Genomic DNA, 19,521 nt, shown 5'->3' on the forward strand with positions numbered 1-19,521 from the left:
TTTGATGGCTTGACATTTCCTTTGCCAGAAAAACTAATCTGTCTCCTTTAAAGGTGGACCCTAAGGCATAGGCTTAATGCATCCATTTATTTTTACCACAGTGTAATAAGGAAAGCCTCTGGTCTGACTCTCAATAACATCTTATCAGCATAGCCTTTACTGTCTATTTTTCTTTCAGTATTATGATGGTCTTCCAATTCCCCATTAGAATTGTCTGTTAAGTTCTGCTTATATAGTCGAGGATTTCTCTAACATCCACCCCTTGAAACTTTTCCAAATTTCTTCCATAAAGCAATTCCAAAGGATTTTCTACATCATGTCAGGTGAAGTCACAGCAACAACCCCACTCTCAGGTACTAATTTGCTATGTTAGCTTTCCAATGAACCAAAATAAACCTCCCCAGTTCTTTAATAAATACCCAATTCACCATTTCAAAGGTTTCAGTTCATGGTCACCTGACCCCATTACTTTTGGATCTATGGTGAAGCAGTACACCATAGCAAGGAGCACATGGTAGAAGAAACTTCTCAATTAATAATAGAAAGGAAGCCGGGCGCTGGTGGCTCACGCCTGTAATCCTAGCTACTCAGGAGGCTGAGATCTGAGGATCGTGGTTCAAAGCCAGCCCAGGCAGGAGAGACCATGAGACTCCTATCTCCAATAAACCACCAGAAAGCCGGAAGTGGCGCTGTAGCTCAAGTGGTAGAGCGCTCACCTTGAGCTGAAGAGCTGAGGGACAGCGCCCAGGCCCAGAGTTCAAGCCCCACGACCAACAACAACAACAAAAAAAACAATAATAGAAATGAAGCAAAATAGAGAAGAAAATAGAGTACCACAATCCTTTTCAAATGCATGCTCCCAGTGACCTGACTTCCTTCCACTAGGTTTCTCCTCTCCAAACATTTCAGTGACATGGGTTGGAAACCATACCTTTAACACACGGGACTTTGGACAACAAAATTCTAAAACCAAAGAGAGGACTAGCTAGGCACCAGTGGCTCATGCCTGTAATTCTAGCTACTCAGGAGGCTGAGATCAGAGGATCACAGTTCAAAGCCAGCCCAGGCAGAAAAGTCCATGAGACTTATCTGCAACAAACTACTCAGAAAAAAAGCCAGAAGTGGCTCTGTGGCTCAAGTGGTAGAGCACACAAAGAGATTCAGGGACAGTGACCAGGCTCACAGTTCAAGCCCCAGGACTGGGAGAATGAGAGAGAAAGAGAGAAGACAGAGAGAGACATAGAGACAGACAGAGACAGAAACAGAGAGACAGTGAGACAGAGAGAGAGAAAGAGAGAGAGAGAGATTGAAGTCTATAGATTCCCACATAATCTATGAGGAAGGTTTTGAGTAGGATCTAAAGTTGCTGTTGGACTTTGGGGTTGGAAAAGAAAAAGACATAGAAATGCAAAGTTGGAACTGGAATTGAGGAAGAGGACAGAAGGGCCCCTGGAAAGAAGGCTTGGGGAGATACTGTGGGAAGAAATTATTTGAAAGATCAGCCTTTGCCTCACTCTAAGTTCTCTGTCTCTCATGCTAATGGCCTGATCTGCATTCCTGCAGGAGACAGAGGTGATCCAGGGCCAGTTGGAGTACCCATTCCAAGACCTCCAATGCTCAGCCTTTGGTTCAAAGGAGACAAAGGCTCTCAGGGTTCAGCTGGATCAGATGGATTTCCTGGACCCAGAGGTGATGAAGCTGGGGATGGCCAGGAAAAATGCTCAAAAAAAGGGTTTACAACTTGGCTTCTGTCCTGAGCAGCCTATACCTCCCAGAACACCAGTATGTATAGCAGAATGCAATCCAAAGAGGCTATCTTTCCTGGACTTGAAAGTTGCTTATGATTCAAGACTTGCACTTGCTATTGTCACTGTGGAACTAAGGCTTAGAACTTCAGTCTGTTACAATCCTGAGAAAATCTGGCAAAGTGGGGCAAAGACACTGAGATGCTTATACTTGTGTGGTGCTGGAGCTGGAGTGACCCTGACTATGCCCCATTAGGCCGAAGATATCACTTTCCATTACATCTCCTCACCCCCAACTGACTGGTCCCCATAACCAAGCTGGCACTTGGCCTGTGATATAGGGCACCTGCACCAGAGTGAGCAGGTTTTGGGACAGTCTTTTATCAAGCCTTTTTGATTTTTTCTCAGGTGACAAAGGAGAGGCTGGCCATCCAGGGTCACCAGGCCTACCTGGAGCTCCTGGTCTCCCCAGTACAATCAAAGGGCTTAGTGGGAGGACAGGCCCCCCTGGCGCCCTGGGACTACAGGGCTTACCTGGCCTGAAGGGGTCTCCAGGAATCACAGGTTTCCCAGGAATGCCAGGAGAACCTGTAAGTATGACCAGTTACTCATGTCTCCATCTCAGAAAGGCCTCCATAGCAGAGAGACATACCCCATTATTAGTCACCTTTCTGATGTCAGACCACTACCCAGCCCCATCTCCCAGGAAACCCTCAGACAAAGCCTTCTTCTTGGTGACAGGTCTCCTCACCTTTCCTGAGCATCCTCTTATCTGTGCTCTTACTTATATTATCTCCCCACATGAAGAATCTCCTGCTCACTCTACAGTTGGCAACATCTGCCTGTCTTTCAGGCCAGCCATCTCAGAAGCCATCCTTCAGGCACCATCTCAGAAGACCCTTACTTTCCACTTTTCACTACTTTGATCCATCTACTTGGCTCTGTCGTACAATCTCATTATTTAATGAGGTTTCTGGGACTTGAGAATAGGAACTGCCTTACATGTTTTTCTCATTGAACTAGGGACATCATACAAACAGCACAGACTCCTCAATGTTTTGATGGAAAGGTCTTTTTTGGGGGGGGGGGTTGAGACAAAGTCACAGTATATGATCTAGGATGGTCTGGACTATGTAGCTCAGCATAGCCTTGAGCTCAAAATCCTTCTATGTCCACCTGCTAAATGCTGAGATTACAGGTGTAAACATCCCACAATACCCAGCTGATATAAAGGTCTTCAAAGTGCCACATAGGATGACAATTACCAAAGACTGAAATTTAGTTTCTTGGGGCTCTGAAAAGGCAACTTAGAATTGTTTTAGCAAAGAAACAGTTGGGTTTGAAGCTCATCTCTATTCCTCATTAGCTTTGTGACCTTGTGCATACTACTTAACTTCCCTAAGCCTCATTTTCCTTATCTGTAAAAATAGGACTAATATTTGAACCTGTTTCAGACAATGAGGACTAAGATAACACATGGAAAGTAACAATTCACACACATAATAATTCTGGAGTATTGCTCACAGTGGTGGGAGCTGACTATCTGTGGAGCAGCACATTGACCTCTTGGTTAGACTATGATGTCCTATACTTTTTGAGACTTGCAAGAGCAGCTACACCCGATATCTCAAGGTTTCAGTTTTGATAGTCGATGAGAAGTTATGAATGACAAGACAAGGATTAGTCAGCAGATGGAATTCTCCCCCTACAAGCCTGACATGTGCACATGGGCCCTTGACAACATCTTCCCCTTTGCAAGTTACTCCTCCACTTTTCCCTTCTTACTCAGGACAATGGACATCTCAGGCAATGGCTCAGAAATGGAGGGGGAGGGAGATGGTGGGCAGCTCTGAACTTTGGGCAAAAATGATGATATCTCTATTGCTTGAAGGGTTCACGAGGTCTCATTGGGGCTTCTGGGTTCCCAGGAACAACTGGTCTCCCAGGTTCAAAAGGTAAGGAACATTTTCTCTTTTGATAAGAATTTCTTCAACAAAGTAGATTTCTACCAGCTAAGTCTAGTAGACTTAGCTGGTAGAAATCTACTTGGGGCAGGAGGAGGGGGATGGAATAGAAGACAATTAATTGGTTTACATTTCCCCATTGACCAAACCCCACTCTGCAAGCCTTGTTCTTCCAATATGATGCAATAACCATGGATACCTACCAAGATCTTCAAGGTTTTTTGGTGGCAAGAAAAAGGCTCTTCTTGGCTTTAATGTTTGACGTGTCTGCCTTCTGGTCTTAGCAGCAGAGAAGCTCAATTCCAGAGAGCCACTTCCCTATGAACACAGTCTCCTAGGCAGGGCAATTTTCCATCACTGCAGACATCACTGTTCTGTTAGTGATGTTTTTAGCTCCCCCCCCCACCATCTTCTCATACATACTGAGCCTAGTGATGTATTTCCACTTGCTCCATGTAACAGCATTTCATTCCAGTAGTCTGATAGCATCCAAATTCCTACATAGTGACTGATTACCTTTTAGCTAATGAATGATTTTGTCAAACAGCATTTCTGACTGCATTGAATCATTAAAAATACATGTCAAAAGTTCTCTAAAGCTGAAAAAATGATCCCTACCTTATCCTGACCACCTGAACAATATCTTGATATCAGGAGATCAAGGCCAGACATTTGACATTTTTGGTAGCCCAGGACCCAAGGGAAAACCAGGCGATCCAGGTTTTAAAGGTAAGATGACTATTTTTTGTCTCATTCCCTCATGCATTGCTCAAAACAATATGGGAAGTAATTTTTGAGGCTAACCCAAAGTTCTGCAACTTTAACCCAATGCAGAACAATTCTTATCTATATTTCCCCAAGCAAGCATGCTTACTATCCTTTTGAGACTTACAGGCTGGGGATAATGACATCCCCCTTTAGTTTATAGAATTTGGCCTACACCATGCCTCTCAAGCATGTCAACCTATCACCCCTACTTTTGGAAGGCATTCAGAATGTCTACTCACTTCTCAATTGGGCAGTACTTATCAAATGTGAAGATAGATGCCATGGTCCTTCTCAGAATTTCTTCACTGAAGCAAGTTTTCCTCATCAATTCAAAATGGTTTCACATGTCTGTTTACCCTTTTTTGTGGATGAATACACCACCAGGAATGTGGCCTGACCAACAGCCTTTTTCTTGATTTTATAGGTATAAAGGGGAAAGATGGACTGATTGGTGATAAAGGCTTTCCAGGGCCCAAAGGTCAAGATGGAGAAGATGGTATTTCTGGAGATGCTGGGCTTCCTGGTTCCCCAGGTATCATGCCACATGACAACTTTCTTCTGAAAAAGTCAGGATTAGCTTCAAACCACACTTCTTTCTGAACTGCTTTGGTTTCACATTTAGGACTTCCAGGAATTACAGGGATGAGAGGAGATCCAGGACTTCCAGGTTCCTCTGGTCATCCAGGGTCAACTGGGCTCCTGGGACCATCTGGCTTAATAGGACCTAAAGGTATGTGTATTTGAGAGCAAAAGTGGAAAACCTACCGTCAATAAAAGACAGCAACTACTTTATTTGAGAAGACAGTAGTTAGGGTTAACCAATGTTTCAGGCTAGGGGGAGGGGGTCACATGATTATTAAAAGGAAAAGAGAAGGATGGTCTGCTAGAATGAATGGGAAAAGAACATTGGATGTATAAGGTTAACATTAGACTTCCTTTATTATAATGAAGTCCCTATTGGTTGGGTACTTAAAAAGAAGCTTACTTACCTTACAAAGTTGAAAGTCCAAATAGCATGGCAGTGGCTTTAATGAGAGCTTCCTAGCTCTATAACTACATAGAGAATGCTATTAGGGCAGATTGCATAAAAGAGGAGGAGATTACATTGCAAGACAGGACACAGTGAGGAGTGGGGCCAATTCACTCTCACAAAAACTAATTCAAAGTCCTATATGAATGACCTTAATCCTTTCTGAGATCAGTTTCTCCAGTGACTTAACCAACTCCTACTAGGCCCTAATTCAGAAAGGTCTCTCTACCCCTTAGCCATACCATATTGGGGACCAAGCTTATCTAAGATGTAAGAGGAGGCTTTCACTGCAGCATGCATTGCTTTTTGCTTACTAAAAAAATTATTCAAAAAGTCTCTGGAAACAGTTTGTCAAAGGTGAGAACTCCAGGTCCTGGCAACGTCACTCTTATATTCTTAAAGAAACCTAATGTGGTGGAGTGAAACTCTCAGCACATTGAAGACAGGAAGCACGGAGAGTTAGCGGAAGCACGTGACAAGATATAATTCCAGTGGCACACCCTGAAGGATCCACTCCCTTCAACTAAATCCTACCTCTTAAGTTTCTATTGGCTCCCAATAGCCCATCACATTATGGAGCTATCAATAGAGGGGTGTTAGAGCCCTCATCAACACCACCTCTAAACACTGTTACATTAGGGACAAGTCTTCAATATATGATCTTTTGAGAACTTCTGAGGCTGTTTCAAATCCAAGCTGTAGCACCAAATTAGCTGCCACCTTGCTGTTCAAGATATTTTTTTTTCCTGCCGGTTGGTGGGGCCGGAATTCTGGGCCTGGGCACTGTCCCTCAGCTCTTCAGATCAAGGCTAGTGCTCTACCACTTGAGCCACAGTGCCGCTTCTGGCTTTTTCTGCTTATGTGGTGCTGAGGAATCGAACCCAGGGCCTCATGAATACAAGGCAAGCACTCTACCACTGAGCTATCTTCCCAGCCCTATTGAAGCTATTTTGATATCTGATAAGGAGTCATGAGAAGTTCAGATATAGATTACAGGTTAGGGTGGACTATTCTCCATGAGATTATTAAGTAGTATCTCAAGAAAGACCAGGACTTGCAAATAAAGATCTTGCAATACTTTCCTGGGTGAGTAATTACATCTTGTTGACTCTTTATGATTAACAATTGCTGTTTTCAACTTCTTTTCCACAGGATTCTCTGGGCTTCCTGGTTTACATGGACTGAATGGGCTTCCAGGAACCAAGGGTACTCATGGAACTCCAGGTAAGAAAGATCCTCAGGGGTGGAAAAGGACACCAACTCTTCCAGAAACCTGGCAGGGACTGATTGTGAGTCCTAGACTGTGGTATACCCCACATGAGTTCTCAATTATGGTATACCCTATGTCTTTGTACTCACAATCCTTCAATTGAATTTCTTAGATATGAGGAAGAAAGATGATAGGGATTGTCTCTCTACTAGAATGAGCTCTTCTACTGGGCCACAAACAACTGAGCTAGGCATGAAGTCTCCACCTCCACTGACCTCTGTCCCCTTCCTCCAAATCTCCTCCTAGGATCAAGTATCACTGGTGTTCCTGGGCCTGCTGGCCTGCCTGGTCCAAAAGGAGAAAAAGGCATGCCAGGAATTGTCATTGGAGCTCCAGGGCAACCAGGTCCAAGAGGACAAAAAGGTAGTCGAGGTAAGTGGGCCCAAGTCAAGCCTTGTAAAAATTGTATGAGTCATTGGTGTGGGGTTCATCAGGGCCAGGTGGCTCTAATATTTGAGTTTTGCATGTTTTTGCATCTCTACATGTCGCATGAACCCATGGGACTGACTGCTGAAAAAGGGAGGATAGGCAGTGCCTGTAACTTCCCAGTGATGGGTGTTTAGGAAGCAGACCACTGAGTTCCCCTTCAGCTTCCAGATTCCTTCTAGCTCTTCCCTATTAACCTCAAGTCCTCTCTTGCACCTTGATCAGAGCTGGAATAATCAATCCTAAATGATAGGGCTTGTCCGTTGTCTACTTAAGAGTTGGCCAGAATTTCCTATGGCAAGTATGAATGGTATCAACAGGGTCCTGAAAGACACTGGCTTGCAGAAGAGCCCAAGACTGAGAGACTTAATGTCTCTTCCCATGAACAGGCCCACAGCCTGCACAATTAGGATTTGTCGATTTTACTAGAAAGAAAATTCCATCCTAATCTTAGCCCCTGGTCTCATCATGAAGCCTGAAGTCTTTCTGAGCCTCCCTTTCGCCACCATTCAAAAGTTAAGAATGAACCCCTAACCCGACTGCATTGTTGGTGGGAGTGTAAACCTGTTCAACTACTTTGGAAAGCAGTATGGAGGTTCCTCAAAAGACTACACATAGAGCTCCCCTTTGACCCAGCAATCCGACGTTTGGGCATTTACCCAAACGATCACAAACAAGGCCATACTAAAGCTACCAGCACAACTATGTTTATCGGAGCATTATTCTCCATAGCTAAAATATGGAACCAACCCACATGCCCCTCAGTAGATGAATGGATCGAAAAAATGTGATATATATATACATATATATACATACACACACACAATGGAATTCTATGCCTCCATCAGAAAGAATGACACTGTCCCATTTGTTAGGAAATGGTAAGACTTGGGAAAAGTTTATTAAGTGAAGTAAGCCTGACCCAAACAAACATAGGTCCCATGGTTTCCCTTATTTGCAATAACTAGTGTACATCTAGGACAAGCAGAAAAGGTCAAAAGCTATGTACATATGACCATATAAGATGATGCTAAGTGAAATGAACCCCAAGATAGGGACACAAAAGGTTTTATCTTTGTTGCTGTTCTTTGTAATGTACTATGTGATTTGTTTTTGTTTCTTTTGCATGCTCTTCCCCCATGGTACAACCCCTGTTGTTACTGTATTTGATTCCGGTGTCCTGCATCTTGTATATACATTTTTCTAATTTGGGGAGGGGAACGGAAATAACAAAATGCTGAAACAAGGATACAGGTTGACCCATTGTAACAATGAGATGTACAAGACACTATGTTGAAAACAAACTTTACAACTTGGGGGATGGAGTGAAGAATTGGGGAGGTAGGGAAGGAAGGGATGGTAAGGCAAAAACAAAGAAGGGTAACAATGCTCCATAGGAAATGTACTCATTACCTTACTCAACTAACTATAACCCCTCTGTACAGTATCTTTACAATAAAAATATGTATTCAAAAACACAAATAAAACCATTCTCAAAAGAAAAATATAATGTATCCTGTTTAAACTGTAAAAAAAAAAAGAATAAAACATATGCTTGCTCCCATGGCAACCCCCCAAAAAATATTTCCTGGGAATTATATGTGAACTGATAATTACATATAAATTAACCTTAGATTTGGCTAACACTTTTATCTTTAAAATGATCCCAGTGAACAAAAGATATGCCAGTTGGCTGGTTTACATTTTTACTGAAAATGTCTCTGATGGATATTATATTCTGTACAAGTGATTACTGTATTTAAACTGGTGAAATGCATGTACATTACCTAGGTTTATCTGTGTACATGTACATTCAAGCATGCACAAGAAGGGTGCATAGTTTTCCTTCTCTAAATACTGAGGTAGTTTGTACTTTCTCTCTAGTATTTTCAGTAAGTCTTGTCTGCCAACAAATGTTTTGAAAGTTATTTTTTATTGTAAAAATGCTGTACAGAGGGGTTACAGTTACATGAGCAAGGTAATCAGTATACTTCCTATTGAGCATTGTTGCCTCTTCCTTTGTTTTTCCCCTACCATCCCTTCCCTCCCAGAAAGTTATTTTTATAGTGTTAAATAAAAACCATTATAAAACCCACCTACCTTTACTCTGAAAAAAAAAAAAAGAATGTATCCCTAGTCTTCGACTTTCCATAGAACTATTCTGAAGACACCTATCTCTACTATTCAGTATAAAGCAGGAAATGATTTCAGTAAAGCAGCACAGCTGAGAGGATATGGACTCTGGAGTCAGGCAACTCTGCTCAAATGCAAGCTTTGCGCCTCACTAACTATAGAAAGGACTTTGAACAATGAAGTCATTTGCCTCTCAATTTCCAATAAACCCTCAGTTTTCATTTTATCTAAAATGGATGTATAAAAGAACCACCTCATAGGTTTGAGATATCAATGAAGAATGAGATAATGTATATAAAACATTTAGTTGGGGTCTAACACACAGTAGGTACTCAGAAAATGACGGCCATTGTTTTAATCTAGGGAAATCATATTTGCAAAATGTTTTATTCCTTCTAGCTCTAGTCTAGGGTCTCATTATGTTTATGTTTTTCTAATGTGCATATGTTACTCAGGAACTATATTCATACATTCATTTATTTCTGCTACACTTTGAATGGAAGCATCTGCTATTTCCATATTTACTCTTTCCTTTGGTCTGCACAATCTGTTCTTTTCTGAAAGCCAGCATCTTCTGCAAAGGAAGGGCTCAAAGCAGGATCTGAGCCTGTAGAGCAAGTGGCTTCTTCCATAGCACATAGAGAAAACATGACAGAATAAAAGCACAGGACATTTCCTTTTCCGTCTGCAAATCTTGACTATGAAGCCTGGTCATTAAATTATCCATTTCCTTTAGCTATGGTCATAACAATTACAATACCAAATGGAGTAAACAGCACATGTCAACATGGATACATTTCAGGAACATAATGTTTAGTGGAGAAAAGCACATCACAATGGAATACATTTGTAATGACTCAGTTGATAAGCACTGGAAAATAAGCAAAACCAGCCAGTACATTGTTTAGTGATACAAATATTCATGGGCAAACTATGATGAGAAGAAAAGAAGTGATCAATATAAAATTCAGGAAGGTGTGCTCAGAGAGGTGGGGAAGGATGTGAAATTAGTAGAGAACAAACAAGAATGTCTAAGGAAATACCATCTATTTTTTGATGAGATGGTTTGAAAACAAGTATGTTTGTCATACGTGGATTGTTCTTTACATGTTATTTATAAATATTCTATAGTATTCTCCCAAATATCTAGTAGAAACAGTTTGTTTAAAGTGAATATTTCATATGTCATCCTCCCTCCCTTAAAGAAGCTCATCTGTGATTTGATGGTAGAAGTCAGTATAAAACAAGGATTGAACCACAGGAGAAAAACCACAGCTTTTACATCCTTAACAGCTTTAGTTAAATGACTCTCCATCCCACTATTTCTTCCATATTTGTATTAGTTAGAGGCTGCATTTGTATATATAGTTTTTTAAGCTTTGGCAGCAGAGTGAGTTGGAAAAAAATAGGCCATTTTGCTTGCACAACTACTCACTTGAAGTGTTTTATTCTTAATCCAAAAATGTGAGCTCTTTCTACTACTTGAAATGACTAGTGTCTTTATTTAGGCTTTGAGATGACACCTTAATATCATTATAAAGAAACAAAATGGGGTAAAGGATGCTTCAAAAATGGACATGGGAACATTTAGAGTCTGTGTGCTGTGGATACAGGGTATCTTAGTTTTACATAATTTAAGCTAATTCAAATATGTAAGCTCTCCATGTGTTTATATACCCACATGATGCTATATTTTCAGGGAAAAGCATACAGTGTCTTTACAGATACTTGCCTCCATGAGAAAGGAAACTACCTTAGAAGCTCCCTGAGAAATAAATGACAATGTTATGAGTATGTGACTTTGCAACAAGGTTTTCATTTTGTGTTTATCTTTTCCTTTCTCAGATCTAAAATGATCAACAACCTTTTCCATAAAATTTATTTTTTCTCTCTAGATTTCTTAATAATTCAATTAACTAATGAACTATTTTAAATACCCAATTTAGCTAAGCTATCATTTTCTTTATGTTTACATGCATTTTATTTTTAGATGGATATAAAATGGGAAATTCAGTATGAATAGATTTTTGCCACCAAAACAACAAACAATAATTTAAGTTACTATAACAGTTTATTAACCAGTTTTAATTGATCTCACTTCAGATGAATGTCTTCTAGAATATACCAAAGCAATGAATGAATTTCTCCCATGATCTATGTACAATAGCAATGCTTATACTTGTGTGTATAGCTTTTATGTGTTTTGCCATCAGGAGTTTAGTATCTGTATATTTGACATGTGACTCATAAACCATTTATGAAAGCTTTTCTTTGGAGCCTGTAATGGAAATTGTTCCACAGAAAACATGTAAATCAGTATTAAATTCTGAATAAACAAATATTAATTACTCTAATAAAAGGCTATTTGTCCAAAAAGGAGAGAGGAGGAACTTAAATACCAAGAAATTTATTCTATGGGCAATTAATCAATCATTCAGCTAGTAATATAAATTATCTATAAAAACTTTGGTGGGGGATACGGAGAGGAGGGAGATGGGAAGGGATGGAAAGGGGAAACAAAGGAGGAGGAAACTGCTTAATAAAAAATGTACTCATTAACTTGCCCATGTAATTGTAACCCCTCTGTACAGTATTTTCACAATTAAAAAAAAAAGATCATTTCCCAGTTTGCCTACACATCCCAGAAGAAGCAGGTCCTCTGCCCACCTCTGTGCTGACTGGCTAGGGTCTGGGTTCTACCTGTATTTGTGACTTTTGGGTCCCATCAGACATAACTGGCTAAGTTAGGAACCTTTGTTTGCCTTGGAGGTGGTATTAAAAACACTTGAGGAATTTAAATTCCAGCTGGTCAGTCATGCCTTCTTTAATTTATCATTTGGAGGAAAACTGCCTAAAGTATTTCCATTACAAGTGAAATTGGGAAGGTAGAATGTTCCATAGTTCCCTCCCAATGAAATGAACCTCCAGGTGGAAAGGGAATTCTGAGCCTCCTTTACTTTTATCTGCAAACTAGAAAGGTAGAATGAGGGAAGTAGAATCTTCTTCTGGTGTTCTCTGGCCTGGCAATTATGTAACACTTCCATTTTTTGTGTGTGTTTGCACATCCATTTTCTCTGACAGCACTTGGCCCTTTCCTGGCCATGTGAAGTCACCCAGCCCTTTTGATTTATCCTTTACAGGATTCCCAGGTCTCCAAGGCCCTGCTGGTCCTGCTGGAGCTCCAGGCATCTCCTTGCCCTCAGTCATAGCAGGACGGCCTGGTGACCCAGGTCCACCAGGCCTAGATGGAGAACGAGGTAAAGATCAGAAAGTCCAAAGAGGACTGGCTGCCCCATTTTGTCTTGTATCCTATGCAGTCTATGTACTTGTTGCTTGGCCTCACATTCTTCTCTTCAGCCAAAAGAAAAGGGATCTGGGAACTGGGATTTCACAGATTTGACAGAAACATTCTCTATCTTGGAAATGAATTTTGGCTTCCTATAGGTACTTATACTTTCAACAGTGGCCACACCCCACTCATATTCCCCTCATCCCTCTTTCAATCTTATCTCTAGGCCGTCCAGGCCTCCAAGGTTCCCCAGGTCCCCCTGGACCATCCTCAGATCAAGGTGACACTGGAGACCCTGGCTACCTTGGAATTCCTGGCCTTCAAGGGCCCAAGGGAGATCAAGGAATTTCAGGCTTCTCTGGTCTCCCTGGAAATCTAGGACTGAAAGGTAAGCCTGTTTGGGGGAGCTGCTGGGACTATCTCCAGTCCACAGGCCTGCAACTTTGGGAGAGAGGTCAGATGGCAGCTGTCTTCCTGCCTAGTCTCCATTCTCTTACCACTGGGCCAAGACCTGACTTGCTTTCCTTTGGACATTGTCAGGAGTACGAGGTGAGCCTGGCTTCATGGGGACTCCAGGCAAGATTGGGCCACAAGGAGACCCAGGATTTCCTGGCATGAAGGGGAAAGCAGGGCCAAGAGGTGAGTGGAAGTGAGAGGCTGGGCTGAGTTCAGTGTGGTGGTAAGGTTTTAGCAGTCATTGCCCACTTTACCAAAAAAGCAATTGGGTGGGGTGCCCACCCCGGGAAGTGGTTTTGCTACTTTTAGCAATCTCTGCCCCAGCAGCTCACAGGACTGAAAACTACTGCTTATTTGCCACAGTGGTTCCTGCTACTAAGCTCAGTCCATAAATGAAAAAGCCACTCCTCTAAATCCTTCACAAGAGCCCCACTCACTCTTAGGTGTCTGAACCAATGGCACTCAGTTCACATGTCCTCCAAGGTCCAGTCCATCATTTTTTTTGCAAAGTAGCCTTGAAAACTCAAAAACACCCCATAGATATCTATGGCATAGAGATGAACTATGGCCCACAAAATCCTTAGGTGATGTCTCCCTTTCCATCATGCTGGCCCTTTAATGTGTTCCTGCTACACTGGCCTCCTGAGTTATCAAAAATATAAGCTCTGGCCTACCACAAGACTGTTGTATATGTCAGTTTTGTTCTTAAGGTATTATTGCCCCTCTACTCTTCCAATAGCTAGCTCCTTCTTACATTTAAATGGTTTTAGCTCAATTGTCACTACTTATGAAAGGCTACTGGTTTCTCCCTAAAGTAAATCCCTCCAATCCATACCAACCAGTGCTCCCTCCCACTGTAACTGACTCATTCATTTCCTTCATAGAACTTCTCACAATTTGCATAAAGCTGAATGATATTTGTCAAAACATGCACTGTTCATCTTTAAAACTGGACCATAATCTTCATAAAATTTTATCTTATCATTACTCTAGTCTCAGCTTTTCCAGGACCCAGGCATACAGAAAGCACTCCAAAAAAGTACTTCTTCAATAAATTAGTAACCAAGTTATTCTATTAGCAAAGTAGCCAAGTAGGGTTGGACTCTTAAGCTGGAATGTCAATAGAATTCCTGGGGTGAGATGCATCCTGTCTACCTCCTTGGTAAAACTGCCTATACTACATATTCTTTGGACTATGCCCTGAGAAACAAAGATGAATGGGACCCAATCCCTGTCCCTAAGGAATTACCCAAACAGTTGGAGGTATATGGGAAAACAGGGTAGTTTGTAAAGGGTGGCAAAAACTGTCCTAGAAGTATTCAGTGGGCAGTTGGAGAACAAACAAGGCAGAGAACCAGTGGTTGACACAGAAAGGCAGCCTGGCCATTTGCCTTCTTTCTCTGCCTCAACCTGAGGATGCCATTTCCCCACCTGCCCACAGGCTTTCCTGGTCCCCAAGGTGCTCCTGGACGAACACCAATTGCAGAAGTTATCCAGGCTCCTCCTGGACCCCTGGGTCTTCCAGGCCTTGAAGGCATCCCCGGCCTCACAGGGGACCCTGGGCTCCAAGGCCCTATTGGCCTCCAAGGTAATAGTGACAGTACTTTCTTAGGAAGTTAAGTGGTCTTGGCTGAGTCTTAAGCAACTCAGGGTTTTCCTGATTCCAAGGGTTTTCCTTCAATTGGGTGTTTCCTCTGATTCATCACAAGGCTCTCATGTTTCTTACTGGGGTATCAAAAGTCCAGCAGGGCCAGTGCAACAGTGGTGTTACTCAGCTGTGGAGAATGTGGGAGCAGAACATGGTCACTCCTTCAAATATCAGAGACAGTAGCTTCCCTGAACTACTGCATACAGATGGAAGGAGTGTAGTGGCAGATAAAGGCAGAACAAGGGCATGGAAAAAAAACCAGATCAAGGGGACAGGAGACTGGTTTTTAAGTCCTAACTTTGCCCCAACTAGAATTAAGTCAGAAGTCTTACTGGAACCCCATGCTAACAATGGCTCTTCATTCTACCCAGCATGGATGGATGGGAAGATGAGAGGAAGGGGGGGAGGCAGTAAGAAGGAGATCAGAAGGACTAAATGGAGAGCAAGGAGCCTGAGCCAGGGCAGAAATGTCTCTGTAAAGAACTGGCTGGGCTGGCCCCAACTCCTGGGTAGGTCTCCACTCCTTGCCCAGGGTGAGCACCAAGGGTTCAATTAGTGCGCCCTCTCCTGTTGACTTGGGAGAATGCACTCTCTCCTGGTCAGTCCCTTTTTCCAGAAAGGTATCCTCTATAACCCTGTACATTAAGTGCTCTAAACACACACACACAAACACACACACACACACACTCACTCACTCACTCACTTACTCCATCCTGGCTTTGTCTCCTGCAGGCCCCAAAGGTTTACCTGGTATTCCTGGAAAAGATGGTCCTAGTGGGCTTCCAGGCCCACCTGGGACACTCGGTGATCCTGGTCTCCCTGGATTACAAGGCCCTCCAGGATTTGAAGGTCTGGAGATGTCAACCTAGAGGGTAGAGGGCTTCTGCAAGGTTGAGATTTGAGGATGAGACAGAATCTGAGGGATTCAAATACTGTGCTCTTGTCCATTCACTCCCTACTGCCTTGCAGTCAGTGAAGGGAAGTCCTACAAAGAACTATTTCAGATTATCTTCCTCCCCTCCTCTCTCTCTCCTCTCTCTTTCCATCTCTCCCTCCCCTCTCTCTCTCCCCCCTATTACCTTCAAGGAAGATTGAAACCAGGAAGCTACACTTCTATTTTGGGGGGGGGGCGGTCATGGGGTCTGAACTCTGGGCCTGGGCGCTGTCCCTCAGCTCTTCAGCTCAAGGCTAGCGCTCTACCACTTGAGCCACAGTACCACTTCTGGCTTTTTTTTTTGCTTATGTGGTGCTGAGGAATCGAACTCAGGGCCTCAGGCATGCAGCGCTCTACCACTGAGCCACCTTCCCAGCCCCCCTATTTTCTTCTTTTTATTTTGTTTTTGTAAGAACACATCTGTATACCTTTGCTTGGGCTGGCCTCACACTCAGCATCTTCCTGCCTCTGCTTTCCCAGGAACTGGGATTACAGGTATGCCCCACCATGCCTGGCCTGGATTCCAGCTTTTAAGTGTTACAACTCTACACTATAGCAAAGCCACCTGCCACGTCCCTCCCCTTTGCTACCCAGGAATTGTGATATGAATTGGGGGAAAGGGAGCTCAGAGGATAACATTTAAGGGACATGTCTGCCTGTACCTCTGCTGCTTCCCTTCTTTTCACAATAAGAACAGCGAATCACTTGTCAGTAGATACCATTTCTGAGGCTCAGGGGGAAAGTGTTGCAATCCATTACCTACATCTGCCACAGACAGGAGAGGAGGGCAAAGCATTTTCCTGCTCATCCTGATTTCAATGCTTCTGACTCAGCAGCTACTTACCTATGTCCTATGAGGCTCTTCAAGGATGGGCCTGAGAAAAATGCCTCTTCACTCATCCCATTGAAAGACAATCCAAAGACAGGTCATTGGAAGAGGAAAGATAGATAATGTGCTTTTTATAATGGCAACTCTGTAGCCAGGTATGAACAACTTAGATTTCTGGGTCTCCCAAGACTTACCAGCTGTTTGTAGCTCTGAGTTTCAGTCTTCTCATCTACACATTGGGCTTATAATAGTACCATCTCCCAAGGTCATCATAAGGATCAAGTGGAATGATGTGTTTAAACAACGTGCCTTACACAATGGGTCGTGCCCAGTGAATAGCTGATATTATCATCAGCTGCACCAACCTCACCTTTTCTGCTCTTTTCCCCATTAGGAGTTCCAGGGAAGCAAGGCCCCTTTGGGAGGCCTGGGATACCCGGGCCCAGTGTGCAAGTGGGCTACACATTGGTGAAACACAGTCAATCGGAGCAGGTGCCACAGTGCCCCATAGGGATGAGTCAACTGTGGGTGGGCTACAGTTTGCTGTTCGTGGAGGGACAGGAGAAAGCCCATAATCAGGACCTAGGTAAGTACCAGTTGTGACAGGCTGTCCTGACCTCCTGGCCTCACAGGACCAAGACTAAACTTTGCTTCTCTCAGCCCTTTGAATCCACTATTGGATACTGAGTTATAGCACTAGCTCTGTAGTCAAGCCGACATGGGTTGTTAGCCATGTACCCCAATGATAGTACTATCTCTGAGCACTGTAGTAAGGGTCAAGTGAGATCTTCAAGTTATTCAACCTCTCTAAGCTTCTACTTGCTCCTTACTGGCACAAAGCTAATTCCAGTACCTAGCACATAGGGTGGCAGAAGGAGTTCATTAATTACTCAATGTAAAATGCTTAGAACAGTATTCGGCATATATGCTTCCATTAAGTGTCAGTGATTAGTAGTAACAACAATACATGAGCTTCACGGCAATGATGATTACTCAAGAATTAAATACATTAGCTGCAGGCTTGCTAAACCTTAAACATGGATTCCATCTATTAAATACTGATTTTACAAAACATTCCAATTAATTAGTGATTGTTCCATTTATAAGAAAAGGCTCCCTGGTATCAAATTCCCTTGGTACATTTACAGTAAGATTTGATTTGCAGGCTTCAGTGTAGGGACAGTGTCATGGGACTGTAAGAGAGAGGTCAAGTACTTGACTATAAACCCACAGTACCAACTGGTCCAGTCCTGGAAGCCTTGAACCTAAAACAGACCTTCCCTCTCTTTGTCCACCTTGTCTCCAGGGTTTGCTGGCTCCTGCCTGCCCCGCTTCACCACCATGCCCTTTATCTACTGCAACATCAATGAAGTGTGCCACTATGCCAGGCGCAATGATAAATCCTACTGGCTCTCTACTACTGCCCCCATTCCTATGATGCCTGTCGGCCAGGCCCAGATTCCTCAGTACATCAGCCGCTGTTCTGTGTGTGAGGCACCCTCTCAAGCCATTGCTGTGCACAGCCAAGACATCACCATCCCCCAGTGCCCTCTGGGCTGGCACAGCCTCTGGATCGGGTATTCCTTCCTCATGGTAAGGCACTGAACTTGACCTTCCCAAAGGAAAGAAGCCAGAATGGGGAGCTCTGAGCAGGTCCATAAGACTAGTTCCTAAGCTCAAGAGATGCTGAGTAGAAAGTAGAGTTTGAAAAAAAAGGAAATGTTTGGGCTGGCCTTGGCTCATGCCTGTAATTCCAGGTACTCAGGAGGTAGAGATCAGGAGGATTGCAGTTTGTGGCCAATCCAGGGGAAAAGTAAGGCTCCATGTCAACCAATAAGCTAGGCATAGTGGTCCACACCTGTAGTCCCAGGTGTGGTAGGCCAGGATCCTGGTCTGAGGCCTGATCGTGCAAAAATGCAAAGCCTTTCCTGAAAAATACGTAAAAGCAAAAGGGGTAGAGGTGTGGCTTGTGGTAAAGCACCTGCCTTCGCAAGACAAAGGTGCTTGAAGTCAAACCTAAATACTTCCAAGGGAAAAAAAAGCCATGGTAGTTCTAAGGGTGTAGTCAGTAGTTGGCATCCAGTGTTTCTGAAGTAAGCGACAGGCACAGATTCTATCATTGCTATACTTCCTTCATTAATGCACCACCAAAGAGAGAATGAACCACACTATGCAGTGAGAGAGATGCTGTCCTCACTCTGGGCCACGATGTATTTGCTCTAATCAAGCTGCACATGGATCTCTGCTCGCCCACTCACCTTCCCAGAGCCCTCTGTCCACAGCTGTCTCCCAAAAGGCTCACAAGAGAGTGTTTCTATGTCCTCACACACATTATTGCTGCCTTTCCATTTTTGTGGGAAGGCAGTGGCCAGCTATGCTGTGTCTGGATGGAAAAGAACTCTCTTATACAGTAGCTGGTGAATACCTGGGAGATGTTTATCCAACCAAGTCAGGTTTAGATCCAGAACAACTCCCCATGAAAACCAGGTGTCACCATCTGAAGTGCTAAGTTTTGTGAAATCTCTTCTATGGGAAAAGAGATGGGCCAGAGGCAAGGTGGTGAAGGAGGATCTAAAGAATTAGCTAATTAGTTGTGCTCTGTCCTTGAACATTGTACTTTATCCCAGTGTGAAAGAGTCACTTCACCTGTCATTCTGTCCTGTCCACCACCCAGACCAAGAAATAGGGAGAGATGGCCCCAACTTTCCACAGGAGCGTAACTCCTCTACTTTCCAATAAAGCATAGAGATGTGTTGTATATTTCAGACAGTTTTCTATCCTGATGGTCAAAAAGAGGAAAACATGGATGCTTCCGTTACTAAAAGGGGATCCCTTGAAAGGTCATTTGGTCATTTGGTGGTCCTCATCATCTCAAAGTAATAGGAAGTAAAGGGTTCCATTTGTTATCATTGGCCATTTGTTGACATGAGTATGTGATGGCTCCTTCACCTCCATGGTCCACATGAAAAGCCAATCATTGTAAAGGGAGAAGGCCTGGGTGTGGAGAGGTGGGAGATACTGACTGGAGT

The 19,521-nt window shown here is 43.1% G+C and overlaps 1 protein-coding gene across 2 annotated transcripts in view; it reads left to right on the forward strand.

Moving 5' to 3' along the window:
- Positions 1-19,521, forward strand: part of Col4a6 (collagen type IV alpha 6 chain) — a 302,319-nt gene that overhangs the window by 280,190 nt on the left and 2,608 nt on the right. For both annotated transcript variants that reach the window (XM_070039936.1, XM_070039937.1), the window contains 15 exons: positions 1,564-1,689; positions 2,154-2,335; positions 3,637-3,700; positions 4,364-4,438; positions 4,902-5,009; positions 5,100-5,207; positions 6,660-6,731; positions 7,024-7,149; positions 12,477-12,593; positions 12,852-13,013; positions 13,166-13,264; positions 14,523-14,669; positions 15,462-15,578; positions 16,887-17,078; positions 17,799-18,085. In XM_070039936.1, the coding sequence (XP_069896037.1) occupies positions 1,564-1,689; positions 2,154-2,335; positions 3,637-3,700; positions 4,364-4,438; positions 4,902-5,009; positions 5,100-5,207; positions 6,660-6,731; positions 7,024-7,149; positions 12,477-12,593; positions 12,852-13,013; positions 13,166-13,264; positions 14,523-14,669; positions 15,462-15,578; positions 16,887-17,078; positions 17,799-18,085 (1,982 nt within the window). The remainder of the gene's footprint in view (positions 1-1,563; positions 1,690-2,153; positions 2,336-3,636; positions 3,701-4,363; positions 4,439-4,901; positions 5,010-5,099; positions 5,208-6,659; positions 6,732-7,023; positions 7,150-12,476; positions 12,594-12,851; positions 13,014-13,165; positions 13,265-14,522; positions 14,670-15,461; positions 15,579-16,886; positions 17,079-17,798; positions 18,086-19,521) is intronic.

This window comes from Dipodomys merriami, unplaced genomic scaffold (genome assembly GCF_024711535.1).
Source record: "Dipodomys merriami isolate MVZ:Mamm:240054 unplaced genomic scaffold, mDipMer1.0.p SCAF_3, whole genome shotgun sequence".
Classification (NCBI taxonomy): Eukaryota; Metazoa; Chordata; class Mammalia; order Rodentia; family Heteromyidae; genus Dipodomys; species Dipodomys merriami.